This window comes from Pieris brassicae, chromosome 14 (genome assembly GCF_905147105.1).
Source record: "Pieris brassicae chromosome 14, ilPieBrab1.1, whole genome shotgun sequence".
NCBI classification, from domain to species: domain Eukaryota; kingdom Metazoa; phylum Arthropoda; class Insecta; order Lepidoptera; family Pieridae; genus Pieris; species Pieris brassicae.
The window spans coordinates 4,132,838-4,153,022 of NC_059678.1; the positions used below are offsets into that span (position 1 = coordinate 4,132,838).

A 20,185-nucleotide genomic window follows, 5' to 3' on the forward strand; every position below is an offset into this window, starting at 1 on the left:
ACAATCCCGTGATTTCATCAATATCGCCAAGGCAGTTGGTAGCTAGGAGATAATTGGATACATGACTTCTAGACCTAAGCAGAACATTCAACAACAGAACATGGCATACCACCTTCCTCAATTATAATGGATACAATCCCGTGATTTCATCAATATCGCCAAGGCAGTTGGTAGCTAGGAGATAATTGGATACATGACTTCTAGACCTAAGCAGAACATTCAACAACAGAACATGGCATACCACCTTCCTCAATTATAATGGATACAATCCCGTGATTTCATCAATATCGCCAAGGCAGTTGGTAGCTAGGAGATAATTGGATACATGACTTCTAGACCTAAGCAGAACATTCAACAACAGAACATGGCATACCACCTTCCTCAATTATAATGGATACAATCCCGTGATTTCATCAATATCGCCAAGGCAGTTGGTAGCTAGGAGATAATTGGATACACGACTTCTAGACCTAAGCAGAACATTCAACAACAGAACATGGCATACCACCTTCCTCAATTATAATGGATACAATCCCGTGATTTCATCAATATCGCCAAGGCAGTTGGTAGCTAGGAGATAATTGGATACATGACTTCTAGACCTAAGCAGAACATTCAACAACAGAACATGGCATACCACCTTCCTCAATTATAATGGATAAAATCCCGTGATTTCATCAATATCGCCAAGGCAGTTGGTAGCTAGGAGATAATTGGATACACGACTTCTAGACCTAAGCAGAACATTCAACAACAGAACATGGCATACCACCTTCCTCAATTATAATGGATAAAATCCCGTGATTTCATCAATATCGCCAAGGCAGTTGGTAGCTAGGAGATAATTGGATACATGACTTCTAGACCTAAGCAGAACATTCAACAACAGAACATGGCATACCACCTTCCTCAATTATAATGGATAAAATCCCGTGATTTCATCAATATCGCCAAGGCAGTTGGTAGCTAGGAGATAATTGGATACACGACTTCTAGACCTAAGCAGAACATTCAACAACAGAACATGGCATACCACCTTCCTCAATTATAATGGATACAATCCCGTGATTTCATCAATATCGCCAAGGCAGTTGGTAGCTAGGAGATAATTGGATACATGACTTCTAGACCTAAGCAGAACATTCAACAACAGAACATGGCATACCACCTTCCTCAATTATAATGGATAAAATCCCGTGATTTCATCAATATCGCCAAGGCAGTTGGTAGCTAGGAGATAATTGGATACATGACTTCTAGACCTAAGCAGAACATTCAACAACAGAACATGGCATACCACCTTCCTCAATTATAATGGATACAATCCCGTGATTTCATCAATATCGCCAAGGCAGTTGGTAGCTAGGAGATAATTGGATACATGACTTCTAGACCTAAGCAGAACATTCAACAACAGAACATGGCATACCACCTTCCTCAATTATAATGGATAAAATCCCGTGATTTCATCAATATCGCCAAGGCAGTTGGTAACTAGGAGATAATTGGATACATGACTTCTAGACCTAAGCAGAACATTCAACAACAGAACATGGCATACCACCTTCCTCAATTATAATGGATACAATCCCGTGATTTCATCAATATCGCCAAGGCAGTTGGTAGCTAGGAGATAATTGGATACACGACTTCTAGACCTAAGCAGCACATTCAACAACAGAACATCGCATACCACCTTCCTCAATTATAATGGATACAATCCCGTGATTTCATCAATATCGCCAAGGCAGTTGGTAGCTAGGAGATAATTGGATACATGACTTCTAGACCTGAGCAGAACATTCAACAACAGAACATGGCATACCACTTTCCTCAATTATAATGGATACAATCCAGGGTTGACGGCGTATTGGCTGAAAAAATCATGGCGAAAGAATATAATGAACGATTGAAAATAAGAGCGAAAGAGCATCTGGCACGAGGGGAGGCTCCAAAGTGGAATTTCACACCCAAGGAGGTTTTACATCAGACTAAAGATTTATACAACTAGACCCAGCCCTTCCCACGTGGAACCGTGAACCGTAAATCAATATTCTGGATATTGGTGCAAACCTGAATGACAACTTTCCTCTAGAACTCTGTGTTATCTCTCATAAAAGCAGTGTTCGTAAGAAATCTTTGGATCATTTCTCTGACTTTGCAATAACTATCACGACAAAATATTAAAGTTTTTTCCTTTTTTTATGATATACCGTACAAAAGTACATACAACCCTAAATTGTCACCCCTCTACGTTCAACCCCTATTTTTTAACATAGGTTATTTTTATTGAACTAAAAGAATAGGAAACATTCTTAATATATATATACATGGCAAACGATGCGGCGTTTGCAGGGTCAGCTAGTATATTATGTAATATTAAAGTAGCCAGTGACACTTACCAAGGTGACTTACTGGAGAGCCTATCTCTAATTAATTTGCGATATTTGTTTTAAAATAAGTGTTGTTTGCCATTTTGTATGATTTGTATTTTTTGCCGATGAGTAGGACATGTCAGGATACAAATTTAATGACGTGGAATAAGTGATACCTATGTATTAAATTCCATAATAAATATATTTTTTATTTTTATTTTACTATTAGTAAAACAATTTATAAAATCTGTTCGATAATCCAGAGTTTACCCCCTACAACCGAACAAACTATATATCTTTATAATATTTACTTAATACTGTCAAGTGTTCAACAAGGAGGTATTTTAATGCCGATTAAGTACCCTAGATATTGGAAATTTTAATTAAAAACCTATATATGGAACGTCGTTCAAAGGAAGGCTTTAATCTTATAAAAAAAAACCATTTCGTATAAAATGAATACTAGACTATAAAATGAAAAAAAAAACGATTAAAAAGTTTTTAGTTCCGCATTCGATTACGTAATATACCATTAAATTGTGCCAATTTAATATGATATTGACCTGTACGATAATAATTTATTACAAAAGAAAAATATATTTTTTTTTAAAATTATATCTGTAATTTTTGGAACACTTACAACCACTTAAAAAGATTTTAAATATATTAAGTCCGTATCCACCAACAGCTAAGATGATTTTGTTTTTTCGAAGTAAACAATTATCGTTATATGCAATTGAGTTTGACATTGACAGTTGAAAAGTGAAGATGACTCTGTGTTAGAATTTTGTTTGTGTTATAGATTGTAGAGTTTAGTTATCTTATAAATAGTACAGTCATAACAATCTAAGATCCCTTGGAAGATGGGACGGGCTTTGGTATGGGATACCACTTGTGTCGACGCGTTAGGCCCTCACCTCTCTCGGACAAACTAACAAGCTGGGGCGCATTCAGTTCAATTTTGTTCCGTTTGGGGACTCTTGGGCCGTGGAATTCAAGTGCAGAGCTAATTAAAGATTTAAGTTGGCGCTTGTTAGATATTACTTAGGCTTAGGAAGTTCGTTAAATCGAGTTACGTTACATGGAGTTTACACTGTATATTTTTTTTCTCCTATTATTATATTTTGACGTATTTTACTTGTGAATTGTGACCTTTGTAATAAATATTAATAACGTAAATTGAGGAATGAACTTGATGAGTTTCTTGCCCGTTCTGAGAACAAGGCCTCCTGGTATACTAATGGCGTAAATTTGACTTGCATAAGTGTACAAATTGCACCTAAATCATTAACATTTGAATTTGAAAATGTGTTAAGTGTAAAAGTATCTGAAATAAAATGCTATTATTAATATTATTTTGTCTCTATAGTATCGTGTAAATGTATATTTTAACACAAGGACACTTGAGCCGAGTAAAAGGAGTCAGCCAGCCATTTTGTCTTTAAACGTTAGGTGTCTTATGCGCGTGAGAGAATGAGATAGCAATATATCGTTGCTAGTTGTTCGGTGGCAGTAGACACATTAAATTCTGATGCTTGATGCTTTAAATTTATTATTGTTGGTCATTTTATTGGGAGGCAGCTGCGCACTGACGCGCTCTTTCGAGCGTACCAATTCAAAAGCTCGGCAACGCACTTGCGAAACTACGACACTTGGTGCTTACAAACAAGCAACCTGTAAAGGCGGGGCTTACGGGACATTGTATCATTGATAAATACATCCAAAAGACGCGAAAGTAAAGTATTCTAAATAATAATTTTCGAGAGTTAAGTTCGGAGAGTTTTGAAGGCATGTTTCAAAGCAGTAAATGAAATATTGTAGCGTAAACTTATAGATAATGGGGGTTACGAAGCTGGATTTAAAAACACTGCAACTTATTAAGGGTTTCTTAAATCTTAATGACACTCACGTGATCTTATAGAGAATATAAGTGATGTCTATTGTACATTATCGGACTCGAGAATTTACGAATGTGGGAAAAATGGGCTAATTTATTTCTACCAAAATGATTGGCAACGATTGTAAGATGTCTGTAAAGATTTGCGCTTCCAATTACTTAGTCTGGCCATAAATACTGTTACAATTGAAAATCAACAATATATTACGTTTAAATTTAGAATCTGTCATTTTTATATTATTCTTCATTGGGTTTTCTCAATTTGGCGCCAAAATATTATACAATATTTTGCGATATTAAAATGTATCGCGATAAAGAGAATCGAATCGCTGTGATTACATTACACAAAGTAGGTACCGACGCAAATGAAATTTTTAAAACTCCACACGCTTGGTATTAGTAAAATGTTTGTGTACCGGCCTATTAAAAGGTACAACGAGACCTCTGTATGTGACAGAAAAAGATCTGGCCGTCCACGTAGTGTACGTATGAAAAACGGTATGCAAAGGCAAGTCTCAGAAAAAAATTGTTTACGGATGAGATTTTTTTACAATTATGCAACATTTTAACAAACAATATGACCGTATTTATGCCCAAAGCTCTAAGGAAGCTTTCCAATTAGTCGACAGAGTACAACGTGTGCATTTGGTGGGGTATTGGCTATGAAGGAGTAATTGACGTAGTGAAGCCTTTTAACTGCACCATGTTCAATAACCAAGAATGGTCCTTCCAGCAAGACTCAGATCCGGGTCATAAAGCTCGGTCTACGCAGTCTTGGTTGGAAGCGAACTCTTCGGACTTCATCAGAGCTGAACACTGGCCGTAGTCTAGTCCCGATCTTAATTCGCTGGATTATGATTTATGGTCAGTTTAGTACGGCTTGCTCAAGACGCCATGAATATTTGGAGTCTCTTACACAATCCGAAGCGCAGTGAAGAGCTTTCCCATGCAAAAAGTGTGTGCTTCTATTGATCTGGGATAACTTTTAAAGGACTGTATGGCCACGTCTAATAAGCTTTTTATATTTTAAATTGTTTTATATTTATGTATTAAACGAATACACTGTAAAAGTAATAAATGTTATTTTGCAATAGAAAATTTATTTTTACTTTGTTTCAGTATTTATGGCTAGACTAGGTATTAGCTAATACATATGTGTAACTTAACATATGTTATGTTACACAAGTTCTATATATGTTACATAACTCCATGCTACTAAACATATATATACATATATCTTAGCTTACACGACAGCAACGCCTAACTCATTATGAGAAAAATTTGACATGCCTACATTTTTTTGCAATTTTATTGCTAAGTAAAAACGGAAATTTAATTCTTGCATAGATACCATTGTTAAATTTTTAAATATATTTTAATTACTTGCGTAAATTACCCACTAAAAAATAATTTGTTTTTTAATTATATTTGATTTTGTCAGTTACATAATTTTAATGGTGAACAGTGTTGGCCTAGCTTCAACGAGCGACTACCATCCCTAAGGTCGTGAACTCGATCCCTGGCTGTGCACCAATGGATTTTCTTTCTGTGTGCACATTTAACATTCTCTCGAACGGTGAAGGAAAACATCGTGAGGAAACCGGGCTTGCCTTAGACCCAAAAAGTCGACAGACCAGACCTATAAAGGTTGTAGCCACTTTTGTATCTGACACACCGTCGTATGGTGAATGAAGACGAATAAAAGCGCACATAGAGGAAAAATCGTGTGGAAATCCACAGCTGGGGTTCGAACCTACGACCTCAGTGATGAAAGTGAAAGCGTCAACACAAGCTCATCCGTCATTTATTTACTGAAATTATATACATTATATACTAAAAGGTTAAAAAATATATATTTTTATGTATAATTGTAAGTATTGGATACCAGGAACGCATGAAGCGATAGAAGTAACATATTCTATAATTAAATTTTAGGGTGGTACTGGCTGCCTGCTCGGAACTGCTGGGCACGTTACTAGGAGCGCATGAGGCACAAGGAGAACCAGTTTTGGTGATAGATGGCGCTGAGCCGCAACACGTGAGGGCCTTATTGGACTATATGTATACTGGGGAGATGAATGTCCATCATGTAAGTATATTTCTAGAAGAGAAGCTGTTCTAGAAGATAGATGTTCTAGATTCTATACCATGATCAGGTTGTTCGTCCTATACCCATTTCCATGTTTTATCAGCTTAATATTGATATTAGGAAAAATTGAATTTGATTCTAATCTGTATAAAATATGTCGTAAATAATCTGTGGAAGTAGGAAAGTGTGAAGGAAAGTTCCTCCAACCTAAACAATGTGTTCTGTGCTTGATATATTTCGTTTAATTTAAATTTTGTGAAATTGTACAAAGTATCCTCTATAACCCCACTAAATTTAGGGGAAGACCTCCAAGTTGGCATCACTTGGCGATGCCATCTTGCCTAGAGTTTTAGCGGGTTTTTTCAAATTATTAATATAGAGATGTGTTCTGTGTAAGCACAGACCATGACGACTATTGACATTCGAAACCTAGAATTTCAAATATTTATGACTTGTATCTGGTTTTTCAGTCCCAACTCGCTGGTCTCCTAAAAACAGCTGAAGAATTACGAATAAAGGGCTTAACAGATATTCGATGGAACAATAAGGATGAACCACCCGATTGTACATCAGGTAAATCTTCAATAAAACATTTAACATTCGCTTATACAAAGGAAAACATCGTCAGGAAAACATGATCATCTACTTGCCTATTAGATTGACATATCTTGTCACAGTAATCTGAGGCCCAGACCTAAAAATGTTGTAGTGCCACCCACAGTGTTTTATTTTTTACGTTAAAGTTAGTCTAAAAGTACCAGGCTGTCATGAATAATGGAGGGTTTGAATTTGTAGGCGCCGTAACAACAACGCAGATGAAGCAACACTCTCCCGAAGTGTATAAAGTACCTGGCATAACCCCTGATATATTTCCTGACAAGAATGACAAAATACGTGACAGGCATTCACCCGACAAGATTGACAAGACCACGCTTGACAGAAAGTCTCCTATCAGGAATAATGATGAAGAGAAATGTTACAAGAATGATTTGGATGATGTAGATGTGGCGAAAGAGAAATTCACTTTAAACGGTACGTTGAATGTGTCATTTTTGAAAGATATATTATTTTTAAAGTTTTATTATCAAGGAGGTTTTACAATATTTTGTTAGAAAGCGCACTATTTCAATGTCATTTAAATTTTTCGTAATATGTGCTTTCGTGCCAGTATTTTTTAATAATTACGAAATAGAGTTACTGTTGCGAGGAAAATATGAAAAAGAATTAATTATTAGACATTTAAAAAAATGGATATTAATTTTTATAATAAAGGAGGTTTTGTAATATTTTGGTAAAAGCGCGCCATTGTCAATGACATTAAATTTTTTAGTAATCTGTGCATTAGCTTTGGCGCCATGATTTTGTTAAAATTAGTTAATATACGAAATAGAACGAATGTTACGATGAAAATATTTTGTATAATTATTAGACATTTAAAAAAATTAATATCTTGTTACGAACATAGATAAGAATATTGTGTTACCATATAAAGATTATTATAGTACTAATACCCTATTAAATGGGGGTTTATGGTAGAAATTAAATATTTTAATAAGATGCGATTTTCAGGAGTCTACTAACACAAACACGATAAGTATATATTGTTTTTATTACAGGAGGCCCGCCGCCATTAATAAAATTACCAGTTAAGGAAAAATGCAGCCCATTAAAGAGAGAACAATCAGATACGTAAGTAACACATCAATAATCAATCAAAAGTCAAAATAGGTCCTATATCCTATTTAAAAGGCTATCCTACATATGTCCCACATCAGGTGAGTCTCCTGTCCCTTTGCCCAATATTCTATAAATATATATATATATATATAAGCTGATTAGCGAAACTGGTTTTTTTGGTCTTCGGATCCAACGTCTGCCTTATCCGTTAGGTCATAAATCATGTGATCATCATCATCAACAAGCCACTTCGACAAAGCTTCATCATCCCAACCCGTTGGTGATAATAAAGGTCCGCGCGGCAAATAATTATCAAAATCAGATTAGGGTACAAGTCTACCCTCATCAGGAAAAGCGTCGAGGGTTACTTCGTAGTACGCTCACTCCAGTGAGCTTCCTAGCTACTTAGTGAGCGTACGTAATGAGGGCAGGAGCCCTTCAGGCGATTGACTCCGCGACTGCCCAATCCGTGGTCCTTCCGAAAAAAAAAACATAGTTTATATAATCTGTGCTTGTCGCCGATTAAATCCTTTCGAAAATTTGGCATTTATGTAATAAAGCCATATGAGGAAAAAATTAAAATGTGTGAATAATTATCAGCGCAATAAATTAATTGTGATTAAAATATATCGTTTTCCAATTCCAAGATATTTAGATGACGGATTTGGGTCAATTAAATTTTAATGATATAAGTAGTTTTTACCATACTTTCGAAAACCATGAAGTAAGATAGGTTTTACTGGAAACTGGCGTATAGTTATAACATACGTATAAAATACGAAGATTTGCACGTCTTTTTATTTATTAAAGTTATTGCATCTTCTTCTACTTCGTGTACTGGACACGTTCGGATTAAAGCGTGAATTTCAACATCGTACGTAGAAATTAATTTTCCAACCGTATTACAACGTCCGTTGTTCCACAACTGAGCGTTTCCTTAGGCACCACTACTATGTGGATCGTTCTTAAAAGGCCAGCAGCTCGCTACGGCCTTAGAGCCATACCTCACCGAGACGCCATAACGATGTGGCCAGCGACGTCGCCAACTAGTTCTTATTGCTGTATGCAGGTTAACTCACTTGGCGACTGACTGGCGATGTTACCAAGTAGCCAAGCGTATACAGAGTCGAACGCACCTCAAGCGGTGACTGGCAACGTTGGCTACCTGACGACGTCGCCAGTTGTCGTGTGTTTGTATGCTCCGTCACTCAGTTGCCAACCAGCTGCCGCGTTTATTCATTTAGGAAACAAAACAGATGCATCTCTAAAAGTATAAAACAGAAAAAGAAAATGGGAGCCGTCACCGGACGCCTGGCAGATGTGAAACATCGACATTATTTTGTAAAAGTAATATGCAGAAAACATATTGTGGTAGGAACTAAATATGTCATAATGATAAAATAAAATATTACGATTTTTATCCAGATATCGATGACTATTTATTGAATAAACGAAAATACAAAAATTTACGAATTTATTTCAAATCGTGACTACTTAATTCGTTTAATCAGTGACTTCGGTAATAGTTATATTCGATGTTGCCTCTGAGGACGGTATTACTGTGACAATTGGTCGATGGTAACTGAAGTATGTTACAAAAGTATTGGACATAACATTATCAAGATATCTAATAAATACAGCATCCATTGTTGTTCCGCGCTCGAACATGCTCGAACATGCCGGCGACGCATCGTCAGACATCGGTTTTACATGCGGCTATAGATGTTTCACATCAAAAATTAACATAAAATTAACACAAAAAGTTTCACTGATAAAGATTCCGTTCCAGAGATAAACTCAATAATCCATCAGATCATATCAGTGACATCATGACATAAATGAAAAATGAAAAATCTTCAACAGTAGTATTGGTCCCTTGCGTAGGGATGTGGGGTCCCTCTGCATCTTCTACCGCATTTACCATGGAGAGTGTTCAGAGGAGTTGTTCCTATACCTGCAGCTGAATTTGACGGAATTTGACGACCAACCCTTTGTGGAATGACAACTAGTTCGACAGTTGACAATATCGTCTAGATAGCCTTAACTGTAATAATAAAAATATTACCAAAAAAAGAATAATTGAAAAACCAATCCCTTTTTTAATGAGGTGAAAATGCGCTTACGCACACTCGTGTCAACCTTGACGTGGGGCCTGTGGGGCTGTTTTCAAATCGAGACCCTAAACCCAATCACCCTAGACCCGACAAGCCCAATCCAAGAACACCATAACCCTACATTATCCCTGATGAACATAAAAAAATTATAGCTACAACCTTTTTAGGTCTGGGCCGCACATTTCTGTATCTGTATCATGATTTGTAGGTATTAGGCAAGTAGGTGATCAGACTCCTGTGCCTGACACACGCCGTCGTGTTGGGTATAAGGCAAGTCGGTTTCCTCGCCATGTTTTCCTGTACGAGTGAATGTTAAATGCGCACATAGACAGTCCATTGCTGGACAGCCAGGGTTCTGGAGCCACGATCTCAGGGATGAGAGTCTCTGAAGCCAACACTGCCCCTGATAAAGATATGTTACAGAAATTATTCAATAAACTTATGTTTACATATGAAAACTTCATTAATCTGTTTAAAAATATCATCATAACTATTGACAATAGAACAAAGTGTACCACAGTTATATAGAAGACGTTATCACTAAAAATCATATATATAATCGATATCCAGCTGTTGTGCTGGGACGCCGATGATAAAAAGTTATGTAAAATAGCTAGCTGCTGTTAGCCTAATGGCTTCAGCGTGCTACTCTCATCCCTGAGGTCGTCCCCAGCTGTGTACCAATGGAATTTCTGGACGAAGGAAAACATCGTCACGAAACCCACAGGAAGCTGATTGTTTTGCCTATTAGATTGTTATTAGAATGTCATGAAAAAGATACATAAATCTGAGGTCCAGACAAGGCTGTAGCCCCGTTATTTTATTTTTTATGTAAAATGTCTTAAATAGGCATACGAATAGAACTGGAAAGATTTGTTTTTTTTTTTCCAGAGAAAGTCAAAGTCCGAAACGTCAAAGGCTCATAAGCGGTAATGAACAAATGGATGACGAATCGTTAAACAATATTAAAACGTGAGTATTGTTATTGTTTCTATATAAAAGTATTTAAAAAAAATTACCGTCACATTTTTCGGTTACGCGCCATCTTTTACTTGTCCCTACCACGGTTGATTCGAAGAGATTCGAAGCCATTAATAACAAAAATATATAATAACGATAACAATGATAGTAATAATTATATTACAATTAATGATATTCTGTAATAATCTTAGTAGTAATAAGGTTAAATGAAATAATTGTATTATTTGTATTCATGTCTATGATAGTAAAAGACTTTTGTTAAACTTTATCTAATTTGACTTTATTTAATAAATTTCTGTAAAGTTGCACAGAGTATAATATATATATACTTTATAAATAGAGTTTATGGTTCTCGAAAAACAAATGCACAGAAAACAGCTGACAAAAATTCAATTTGGAATTCCTAACCAAAAAGTAGATATTTTTACCGGAAACTGGCATAAGGTTAAAACTATTGCCATAATACTTTTAAAAAGAGGAGATATTTGAAGCCAAATTGGTCAGTAAAATTAAAATAATCTTGAATGCAGTTACTTATTAATTTTATCGATTCCATTATGACAAACATGTGTATCGCTAATTAAATATCGCAATTGACAGATGACAATAAAATATGTAAAATGACAGTTTTGTTAATGTTGAAATTTTTTTAGTACAGTTTTTGAAGTGAAACTTTTGTATAGGCAAAAAAATTTACCGTCAAATATATATTATAACGATGGCAATGTAGTTATAATTATATTACAATTAATGAAATTCTGTAATATTCTTAGTAGTGATAAGGTATAGTGAAATAATTGTATTATTTGTATTCATGTCTATGATAATGAAAGCCTTTGTTAAACTTTATCTAATTTGACTTTATTTAATCAATTTCTGCAAAGTTGGACATAGTAGGTCATAAACAAGCTTCACTCCTTACGTGTGTACACTAGTACACGCACACATTTGTTTTTCATAAATATCATACTATCACTGTCAACAAAACTGTCTGACACACGTCTTGATTGGTTGTCTATGATCGGAGTTACGTATGCAATCTGTGGCCCATATAGTAAGGCTGTATAACCTCACGCTTCCCGCCCAAACTACATATCTTTTTTTTACAGTGAAAAGGATCATGCCTGGCAACACGGCAATTTGGTAAGTAATATTATCTATTACGCGTGTAATATATTGTATTTTTATTAAACCGTGTTATAGACTTTGTATAATTTATGATTTTAAACTATAAGCTAATATATATTATATATCTACTTACAATATATTCCCTATAAGCTTTCAATCACAGTTAAACCCAATCGTAACATAATTAAGCCACGGATAAAACTTGGGTAATTGGCTTGTCGCCACGCTATCATGGTGTAGGTAGATGTACATATATAGTCTATATCAAGCACACTACTTGTTTAAAGCTATGTTTATTTTTTAATATAATGTTTGTATTTAAATAAAATAAACTTTCATCATTTTGTAGAGAAGAAATTTGGTTGTCTGTAGTCGGTTTACGGACGTCATAAGAAAACTGAATTGATATTGAATTGAATTATTATTTTCTTTAACACAAAGGAATTAACACCATACTTTATAAACAGTTGTCAAAATAGTTCACGTATAAGTTGTGCGCTGTCTCTCTTTCGCGCGTGAAGCCGGCAATCATCGATTCATAACACGTTATGTCAAAAATTCGTTTATTGCGTAATCTGTGTTTGCGATATGCAAATAATTTAAAGCTGTCATCTGACAGATGTCATGTGACAGCTTGAAACGATTACTGTGTCGAGGTTATAGATGTTATCTATTATATTTTTATTAAATAAAATTATGACAGACGACAGAGAGACTTGAATTTCATTTATACAAATACAAAAGTTAGATCCCTAGAGACCATTAACGCTGGCATTTTCTCGCTGTATTGCGATACATATTCGTTGAGGACCAGCTTTTAGCTGGGCACGTGAACCTCTAAGTCGAAAACAATACCAAAGTTGAGGAAAAGACTGAATCAACAAACATTATGCTGAAATTCAACCCAGTAAAATGAGATTAAAAGTTCTAAAATTGTCATTTCTAGTATATCTAGATTGCGTTTAGGACATGTATCATTTAACAAGGCTTCGTATTGTTGATAGCAATATTTGTGAGTGTGTAGATGATATTGGTGACCATATCTTCTTTTCTTGTTCCCAATATGAAAACACCTCCTTTCTGGAGTCCATACAATTACTACATGTACCGTTTCCGACTAAATAAATAATAATATCATTTATTTCAGACCATTATAAGTCCATATATTGTTAGTAGAGACACTTATGACTATGTTAGCAATTCATAAATCTCCGTTGATTCAAGGCACCAGGTACATAGGCATGTATATGAACCCTGTGTCTCAAAACAGTACATTCGGGTTTATTAGCTATAAACCCTAAAAAACTAGCATAAAGTCAAGACTATTGCCAGAATAAAAAAAATACTAAAGGAATCGGACGTTGCGTAATTTCAGAATATATCAGTCGAAAGAATAGTTGGTTGGTGCGCCACAGACGCGGAAACTGGGAACTGGTCTCGCGACGGGTCGGAAGACGAGTGGGCTGATGCACCGACGGACATTGGTTCCTTCTTGCATACCAAATTGCGTGTTGACGGCGACAATAGCGCAGGTAATGTTTAAGCTTGAAGTGCAAAAAAGCTATTGTATTGTTTCATGTCACTTACGTACATGATTTGCGTTCCTTCTTGAAACTCCTATTCATAAAACTGATTTCTATCACTCCTCCTTAACTGGTATACTTTGGAATTCCTTACCCAGTGGTGGGCAAACATTTTTAATGGCGGGCCACAAAGTTTTCAAAAAATTCTAGAGGAAGGCCACAATTTTAAAAATAATGCATTGTTGTTAAAGCTTTAGGTTAGAAATTTACATTTATTACAAATAGAATCTACTTTATATCTTCGACTGTCGAAACGGAATTATAACGGGCTACATACTATCCATGCTGATGGACCTTCGGGCCGGATTAAATACTTTCGCGTGCCATACTTTGCCTATCACTGTCCTTACCAATTGATATCAGACGAGCTCAGTCTCTAAATTTATTTAAAGATCTTCTTTTTGATAATTTTTCTTCTGCCTCGTAATTAGCTACTACTTATATATATTAATTGTGAGTCAATTAACGTTTGGCAGAGCTTTTACACATCTGTATACACATGTTATTATTTATATTTTTTCTTTGGATTTTATTTAATTTTTGGGTATGTTATTTCGAGTTTTTTTTGTTAATTAATTAGGCACTTCATGTACTTTACCCTCTGTAAATTTTTATTTTTCTATATTAGGGTTGCCTGGAAGAAATCTCTTGTAAGCGATAAGGCCGCCTGTTGTCTAATATCTTAAGTAACCTACTTACTTTTTGTTTTTTGTTTGTATAATTAATGTATATTGTGGTAACAAAGTATAAATAAATAAAGTATATTGTAAATCTATACGGTGTACTTCCATATAATCTTCAAACTCTGCAGAGAAATCAGCAAATCGAATGGATTTTGAAGACATACACACCGCCATTACCATAGATACCTTGACAGTTGCACACGTCATTGCGATACAAATTTTAACCTAAACCACCAAACGTCAAATGTCAGTTATCATTTACCATCGATGTCAGCTGTCAAGAAGAGAACTTTGAGTAAAATCATACGAAAGTCTCTGATAGATATTGGAATTAATACATTAAACGTCAACTCCATATATAGCGACCACAAACTACGAAAATTGTCTACGAAACGTTGATAAATTAAACTATATCCCCGTTACAGATGAAGAGTCTGACGATAGTGCGTCTGCGATGCCTGAAGCTCCAGCCCACGCGTCTTCATCATCATCAACCACCAGTACTTCACACCTTGACTTGCCCAAACGTAAGTTTTTTGGCCAAAGTCAAGGAATGAATGGCTCCATGCATTTTTCTTTAACAGGGGCAGGAGACTCTGTGGTTGAATGATACCGCCCATAGACACTGACATTACCAGAGGCTTGCAAGTGCATCCTCTTAAGAATTGGTACGCTTTTTTCTTGAAGGACCCTAAGTGCTTCGGAAATGCTTCAGTGGGCTGGTTCCAGATCGCTCGCAAACGTTGCCAGCCTCAGAATTGGTGCGCTCTAAGCATTCCACATACGCATAGTTCGCGCTCCTTGCTGAATGCTTGCTTGCCCTTTGGCATTAGACATAGCCAAAAAGGCCTGATCACCATTCGGAAATCGATTTTGATGAAACTCTTGGCAAAGTGAAGACATTGAAAAAACCTTCTTGTAAAATGAGAAACCAGTCCAAGTGACCGATCTTCAATCGATCAGTTTTTATTAGAAGCCACATCATGCACAAATATAGAAAGGATTCACCTCTCTCACTCACAGCAGATGCAATCCATCCAAATCCCTTTCTGTGTGCCAGTGTTAGAATCATCTATTTGAAGCAAAAATTATTGGCTTTGGTTGCGGTCACGTGATTGGCTCTCACCGTTATTGCGAGCGTTTCGCCATTTTGGTACAATTTCCAGCACATTAGCTTAGACCTGTTCGAAGCGAGACGCATAATGTGAGCGCACAACGTCTGTTGGCTTTTGTTCTACGCACTGGAAATTGAAGAGTTTACATGAAAATGATACTGCTCGTCCTTCTCGCTTACAATTATTGGACTCTCGCTAGTTCTGTTGTCCTGGCTAATTCCTAAAAGCACAGAAGCCTCCTGAGCACTTCTCAGGCTTCACAGAGCAACTGTTCCGAGAATTTCTGCACGTTGTTTAGCCAGAGCCTCGCATTCCAGGACTTCGGGAGTGTTTGACTCCTCTGCACCTAGGACAAGGAGATGTTTATTTAGGAGACAATGGCAATTGTCCCTATCATTGTTTTGAGATGAGTTCTGTTTAAGTTTAGAAGTTGCGGGTTAACTGCTGGCAGAGCCATTTTGGACTGTCTCCAGTCCGCACTTCTCTACCATCGTTGAAGTTGGAGTTCTGCGAATCCATTCGAATTTGCGAGAGGGGCAAAGGAAGGAGTGAATACGGGCCAGCAGGCATCATTTCCGAGCCTCTTCTCGCAAGCTCGTCGGCAGCGTCATTGCCGAGAGATCCACTGTAGAGTAACTCTGTTATTCAGGGTTTCCCGCTTACAATATTAAGCGAACAATTTTTTTTAAATATCCTTAAGCAAGAGGCGGTGTGGACTGTGGCTCTCGGTTTACCCTTTCTTAATTAAATTCTGTTATAATAGACAAATACAACCCGTATGATATCCGTCGTTCTACACGTAAGCGTTATTTAAGGCACCATGTGGAACCAGCTGCGCAATGAACTGTGTCCAAACCAATTCAAGTTAGGGTCCTTCACGGGCGTATACCAATTCTTAAAGCACTTGCTAGCCTTCTGGCTGTGTCCATGGGCGGTATGACTAAACATCAGGTGAGCCTAACCTAACCTAACCGATGTTAAATAGAAAATAATAATGTCATTAAATATTACACCTAACACTCATTCATTCGCTCACTCAATCACTCACTCAATGATTCACTTACCCACTTATTGACTCTCTCACTCACTCATTCGGGCACTTACTAATTCCCCACTCACTCATTCACATACTCACTCACTCACGCACTCATTCATTCATTCGTCCCATAAATTTGTTATGGAAGAGTCCCTGCTCTTCCACATTTTACCAGTATTTTTTATTTAAATGGGTTTCCACATCTAACACATTATAATGAATAAACACATTTCTTTCATAACAGTTACCAAGGGCGGTGTCGATCCGCGATTCTCGGATGTCGTAAAGTTGAACGATTATTTGAGGCATGGAAGACGACCGCAGTTCTGGGAGGAGAGTTATGTTAAACGGGTATGTATTTAACTGGAGATTTAACGATGTTATGTGACTATAGAACCTTCAAAATTTATGTCAACGACCCGCCAATACCAAATAGACAAGATGGCGCGTCTGTGACGTCCTTGTGAACGTCAAGTTTTACGTGTTAATTGTCATTCTTAAATGACGAATTATATTTCAATTAAAATAGGACAGCTTACAAAACCTATCTATATATCTGGTGTTCCTAAGTTTGTGACATATTTATTAAAGCCTAGAACTATATTTTCTAGATACTAGTATACATTGTCTTATTAAGTCAGCTTGCATGACTTCAAATTATTCCCCTTATATTGGTTAATTTTTATTTGCTGGCAATACTAATAATAAAGCTTTTTTTATAAATTTTATTATTTAAATGATCCTAATCCTTAGAATTTATTTGCTACGGTTCAGATAAGGTATGACTAAAAACTTAGCGATTAAAAAGAGTGGCGGAGAGTTTCTTGCCAGTTTTTCTTGTTGAATAGAGTTATTTTGAGTTTGAATATCAATGACAGCGCTAGCACTGTAACTGTCATTCTGGCTTTTTTTGCACAGACTACATTCAGTAATAGATTTATTTAGTAACCATTTTATAGGTTATGGACGCAGTACGCATGAAAGAACTAGAGATGAAGCAAGCCGCTGAAATCCTGGGCGTGAGCTATGGCACCTTGTACGGGAGGTATCGGGATGTCTATGGATGCATTAATAGACCTTACAGGTAATATTTGGTTTATTAATAAACTTTTTTAACGCCATGCCCCCGTCGCTAACAGATAAACAATCGATAATTTATAACAATTTTATTACTTTTAAATTATGAAAAAAATTTAAGTTAAGCTTTTGACTTACTAAAGCAGACAAAAGTAGTTTTTTTTAATGATCTTTTGTCGAATTAACAAAAGAATAGTACAGCCAGCTAATCGCATTGTTCTAGTACTATTCGCTACACAGAACCAACAAATAAAGGGCTGGACTCACTCGGCGGGGGCGTGGCCTGCGCTAGGGACAAGACTGGCAGCATCATATTAAGACAGTATGTACGATTTTCGCTATTATTTATTAATTTACCGCGATATGGAATTCAAATATTCGATTTTGATAACTCATGGTTCAATATGTAAGATACTTATTCAATGGAAACTAATTTTTTAAACTACTAATTTAAATATTCGAGAATTTTTATAATTATTAGTATTTCCGAAGCAATTCGACTTAGGGTACTTCAAGAAAAGAGCGTACCAATTCTTAAATGCCGGCAACGCACTCGCGAGCCCTTTGGCAATGAGTGTGTATGGGTGGTGGGTACTTTCGACCCAATTCGACTTAGGATCCTTCAAGAGCGTATCAATTCGTAAAGAGCCGGCAACGCACTCGCGAGCCCTCTGGCAATGAGTGTCCTTGGGTGGTGGGTATTTCCGACCCACTTCGACTTAGGGTCCTTCAAGAGCGTATCAATTCGTAAAGAGCCGGCAACGCACTCGCGAGCCCTCTGGCAATGAGTGTCCTTGGGTGGTGGGTATTTCCGACCCACTTCGACTTAGGGTCCTTCAAGAGCGTATCAATTCGTAAAGGGCCGGCAACGCACTCGCGAGCCCTCTGGCAATGAGTGGCCATGGGTGGTGGGTATTTCCAAACCAATTCGACTTAGGGTCCTTCAAGAGCGTATCAATTCGTAAAGGGCCGGCAACGCACTCGCGAACCTTCTGGCAATGTGAGTGTCCATGGGCGGCGGTACCACTTAACATCAGGTGAGCCTGATTTAAAGAAAAAAAAAATCAGTTGAAAAACATAATGGGCAGTTATTTCGTCACACAATGTCGGTACTTTAAATACGTAATCAGGCTAGTATTTAACGAGTTTTAGTATTTAACGTTCGCTCGAACGGTAAAGGAAACCGTCTTGCCTTGCCTGAAGACCCAAAAAGTCGACATGTCAGTCACAGGAGGCTGATCACCTACTTGCCTCTTAGAAGGACATATCAGAAATCTGAGGCCCAGAACTAAACCACATTGTAGCGCCCCTGATTTCATTTTGTTTTAATACTTCAAGAACGGCTCGTGACTTTTGGCAAGCGAAAGGACCTTCAGAGGTCTTGGATCGGCTTCAGAGGGGAGAGCTGAACGTGGAGGCCGCGGCTTTGGCCCTTGGAGTGAACCCTACGAAGCTTGCAGCCTACGTTGCTGAACCAGAAGGTAGTATTTCTTAAATTAATCGCGATTTTTTCTTCGAGGTTTTTCAGCAATCGTGAACTGTTCATCATCAGGTTGAGGTGGATTCAGAGACGTTTGTTTATATGTTGGAAAATATGGATTTTTCATATATCTTAATATAAATAAATCTCCCGTCACGATATTTGTCCGCGATGGACTCCTAAACAACTTAACCGATCTTAAATTAAATTGGCACACCGTGAGCAGTCTGGTCCAACTTAAGAGATAGGATAGCTTAGATCTTTAATTATAGTCGCAATTTTATTTTATTGCAAATTATTTGTCTATAATTAATTGACAGTCACAATTATCTGTTGACTCCAAAAGATTCTAACAGATGTCGATACTTTTCGACTGGATTCAGTAAGTAATCAATAGATTGCACTGCTATGGTAAACCGACAAACGTGTCATATAAGCTACAATTCAATATCATGATTACCACGTGTTGGTGTTAGCATAGCCAACCACGTGTTACTTAGACCGAAGTGTAAATTAATTCAAATTATAGTGACGATAATACAGTGAAATTATTCTTTCGTGTCACGGTATTAAGGCTAACTAAAACCACATTAAGGAGAAACGCAGTTTGCGAGGGCAGTTTAGTTTAGTATAGAAATACCTTGGATTTAAAGTTATTGGAAAATTCGTGGTTTATATATATCATCATACCTTTTCCCGAGGGGGTAGGCAGAGACGCCAGACCACCTGCCATGGTCCCATGTCCACCTCTCCCGCTTCATTTACTTTCGTGGCGTTCACCATCCATGGCTATGGGTAATTGTATCTTCTCTAGTACCTCCTGGATTTGGACGTATTTCTGAGACACTTCGGCTTAGCGTCTTTCATGGGCGTACCACTTCTTTAAAGGCCGGCAACGCACTCGCGAGCCCTCTGGCAATGAGAGTGTCCATGGGCGGTAGGCATTTCCG

At 37.0% G+C, this 20,185-nt stretch overlaps 1 protein-coding gene across 3 annotated transcripts in view; it reads left to right on the top strand.

The window, feature by feature from the left end:
• The window catches only part of LOC123718043, a 49,139-nt gene that overhangs the window by 23,868 nt on the left and 5,086 nt on the right, over positions 1-20,185 (top strand). For 2 of the 3 annotated variants that reach the window (XM_045674399.1, XM_045674400.1), the window contains 12 exons: positions 6,208-6,361; positions 6,832-6,934; positions 7,157-7,393; positions 7,978-8,050; positions 11,044-11,124; positions 12,243-12,276; positions 13,637-13,793; positions 14,953-15,054; positions 16,923-17,029; positions 17,638-17,762; positions 17,979-18,077; positions 19,094-19,236. In XM_045674399.1, coding sequence (XP_045530355.1) covers positions 6,208-6,361; positions 6,832-6,934; positions 7,157-7,393; positions 7,978-8,050; positions 11,044-11,124; positions 12,243-12,276; positions 13,637-13,793; positions 14,953-15,054; positions 16,923-17,029; positions 17,638-17,762; positions 17,979-18,077; positions 19,094-19,236 — 1,415 coding nt within the window. The remainder of the gene's footprint in view (positions 1-6,207; positions 6,362-6,831; positions 6,935-7,156; positions 7,394-7,977; positions 8,051-11,043; positions 11,125-12,242; positions 12,277-13,636; positions 13,794-14,952; positions 15,055-16,922; positions 17,030-17,637; positions 17,763-17,978; positions 18,078-19,093; positions 19,237-20,185) is intronic. The other variant, XM_045674401.1, reaches the window with a different exon arrangement.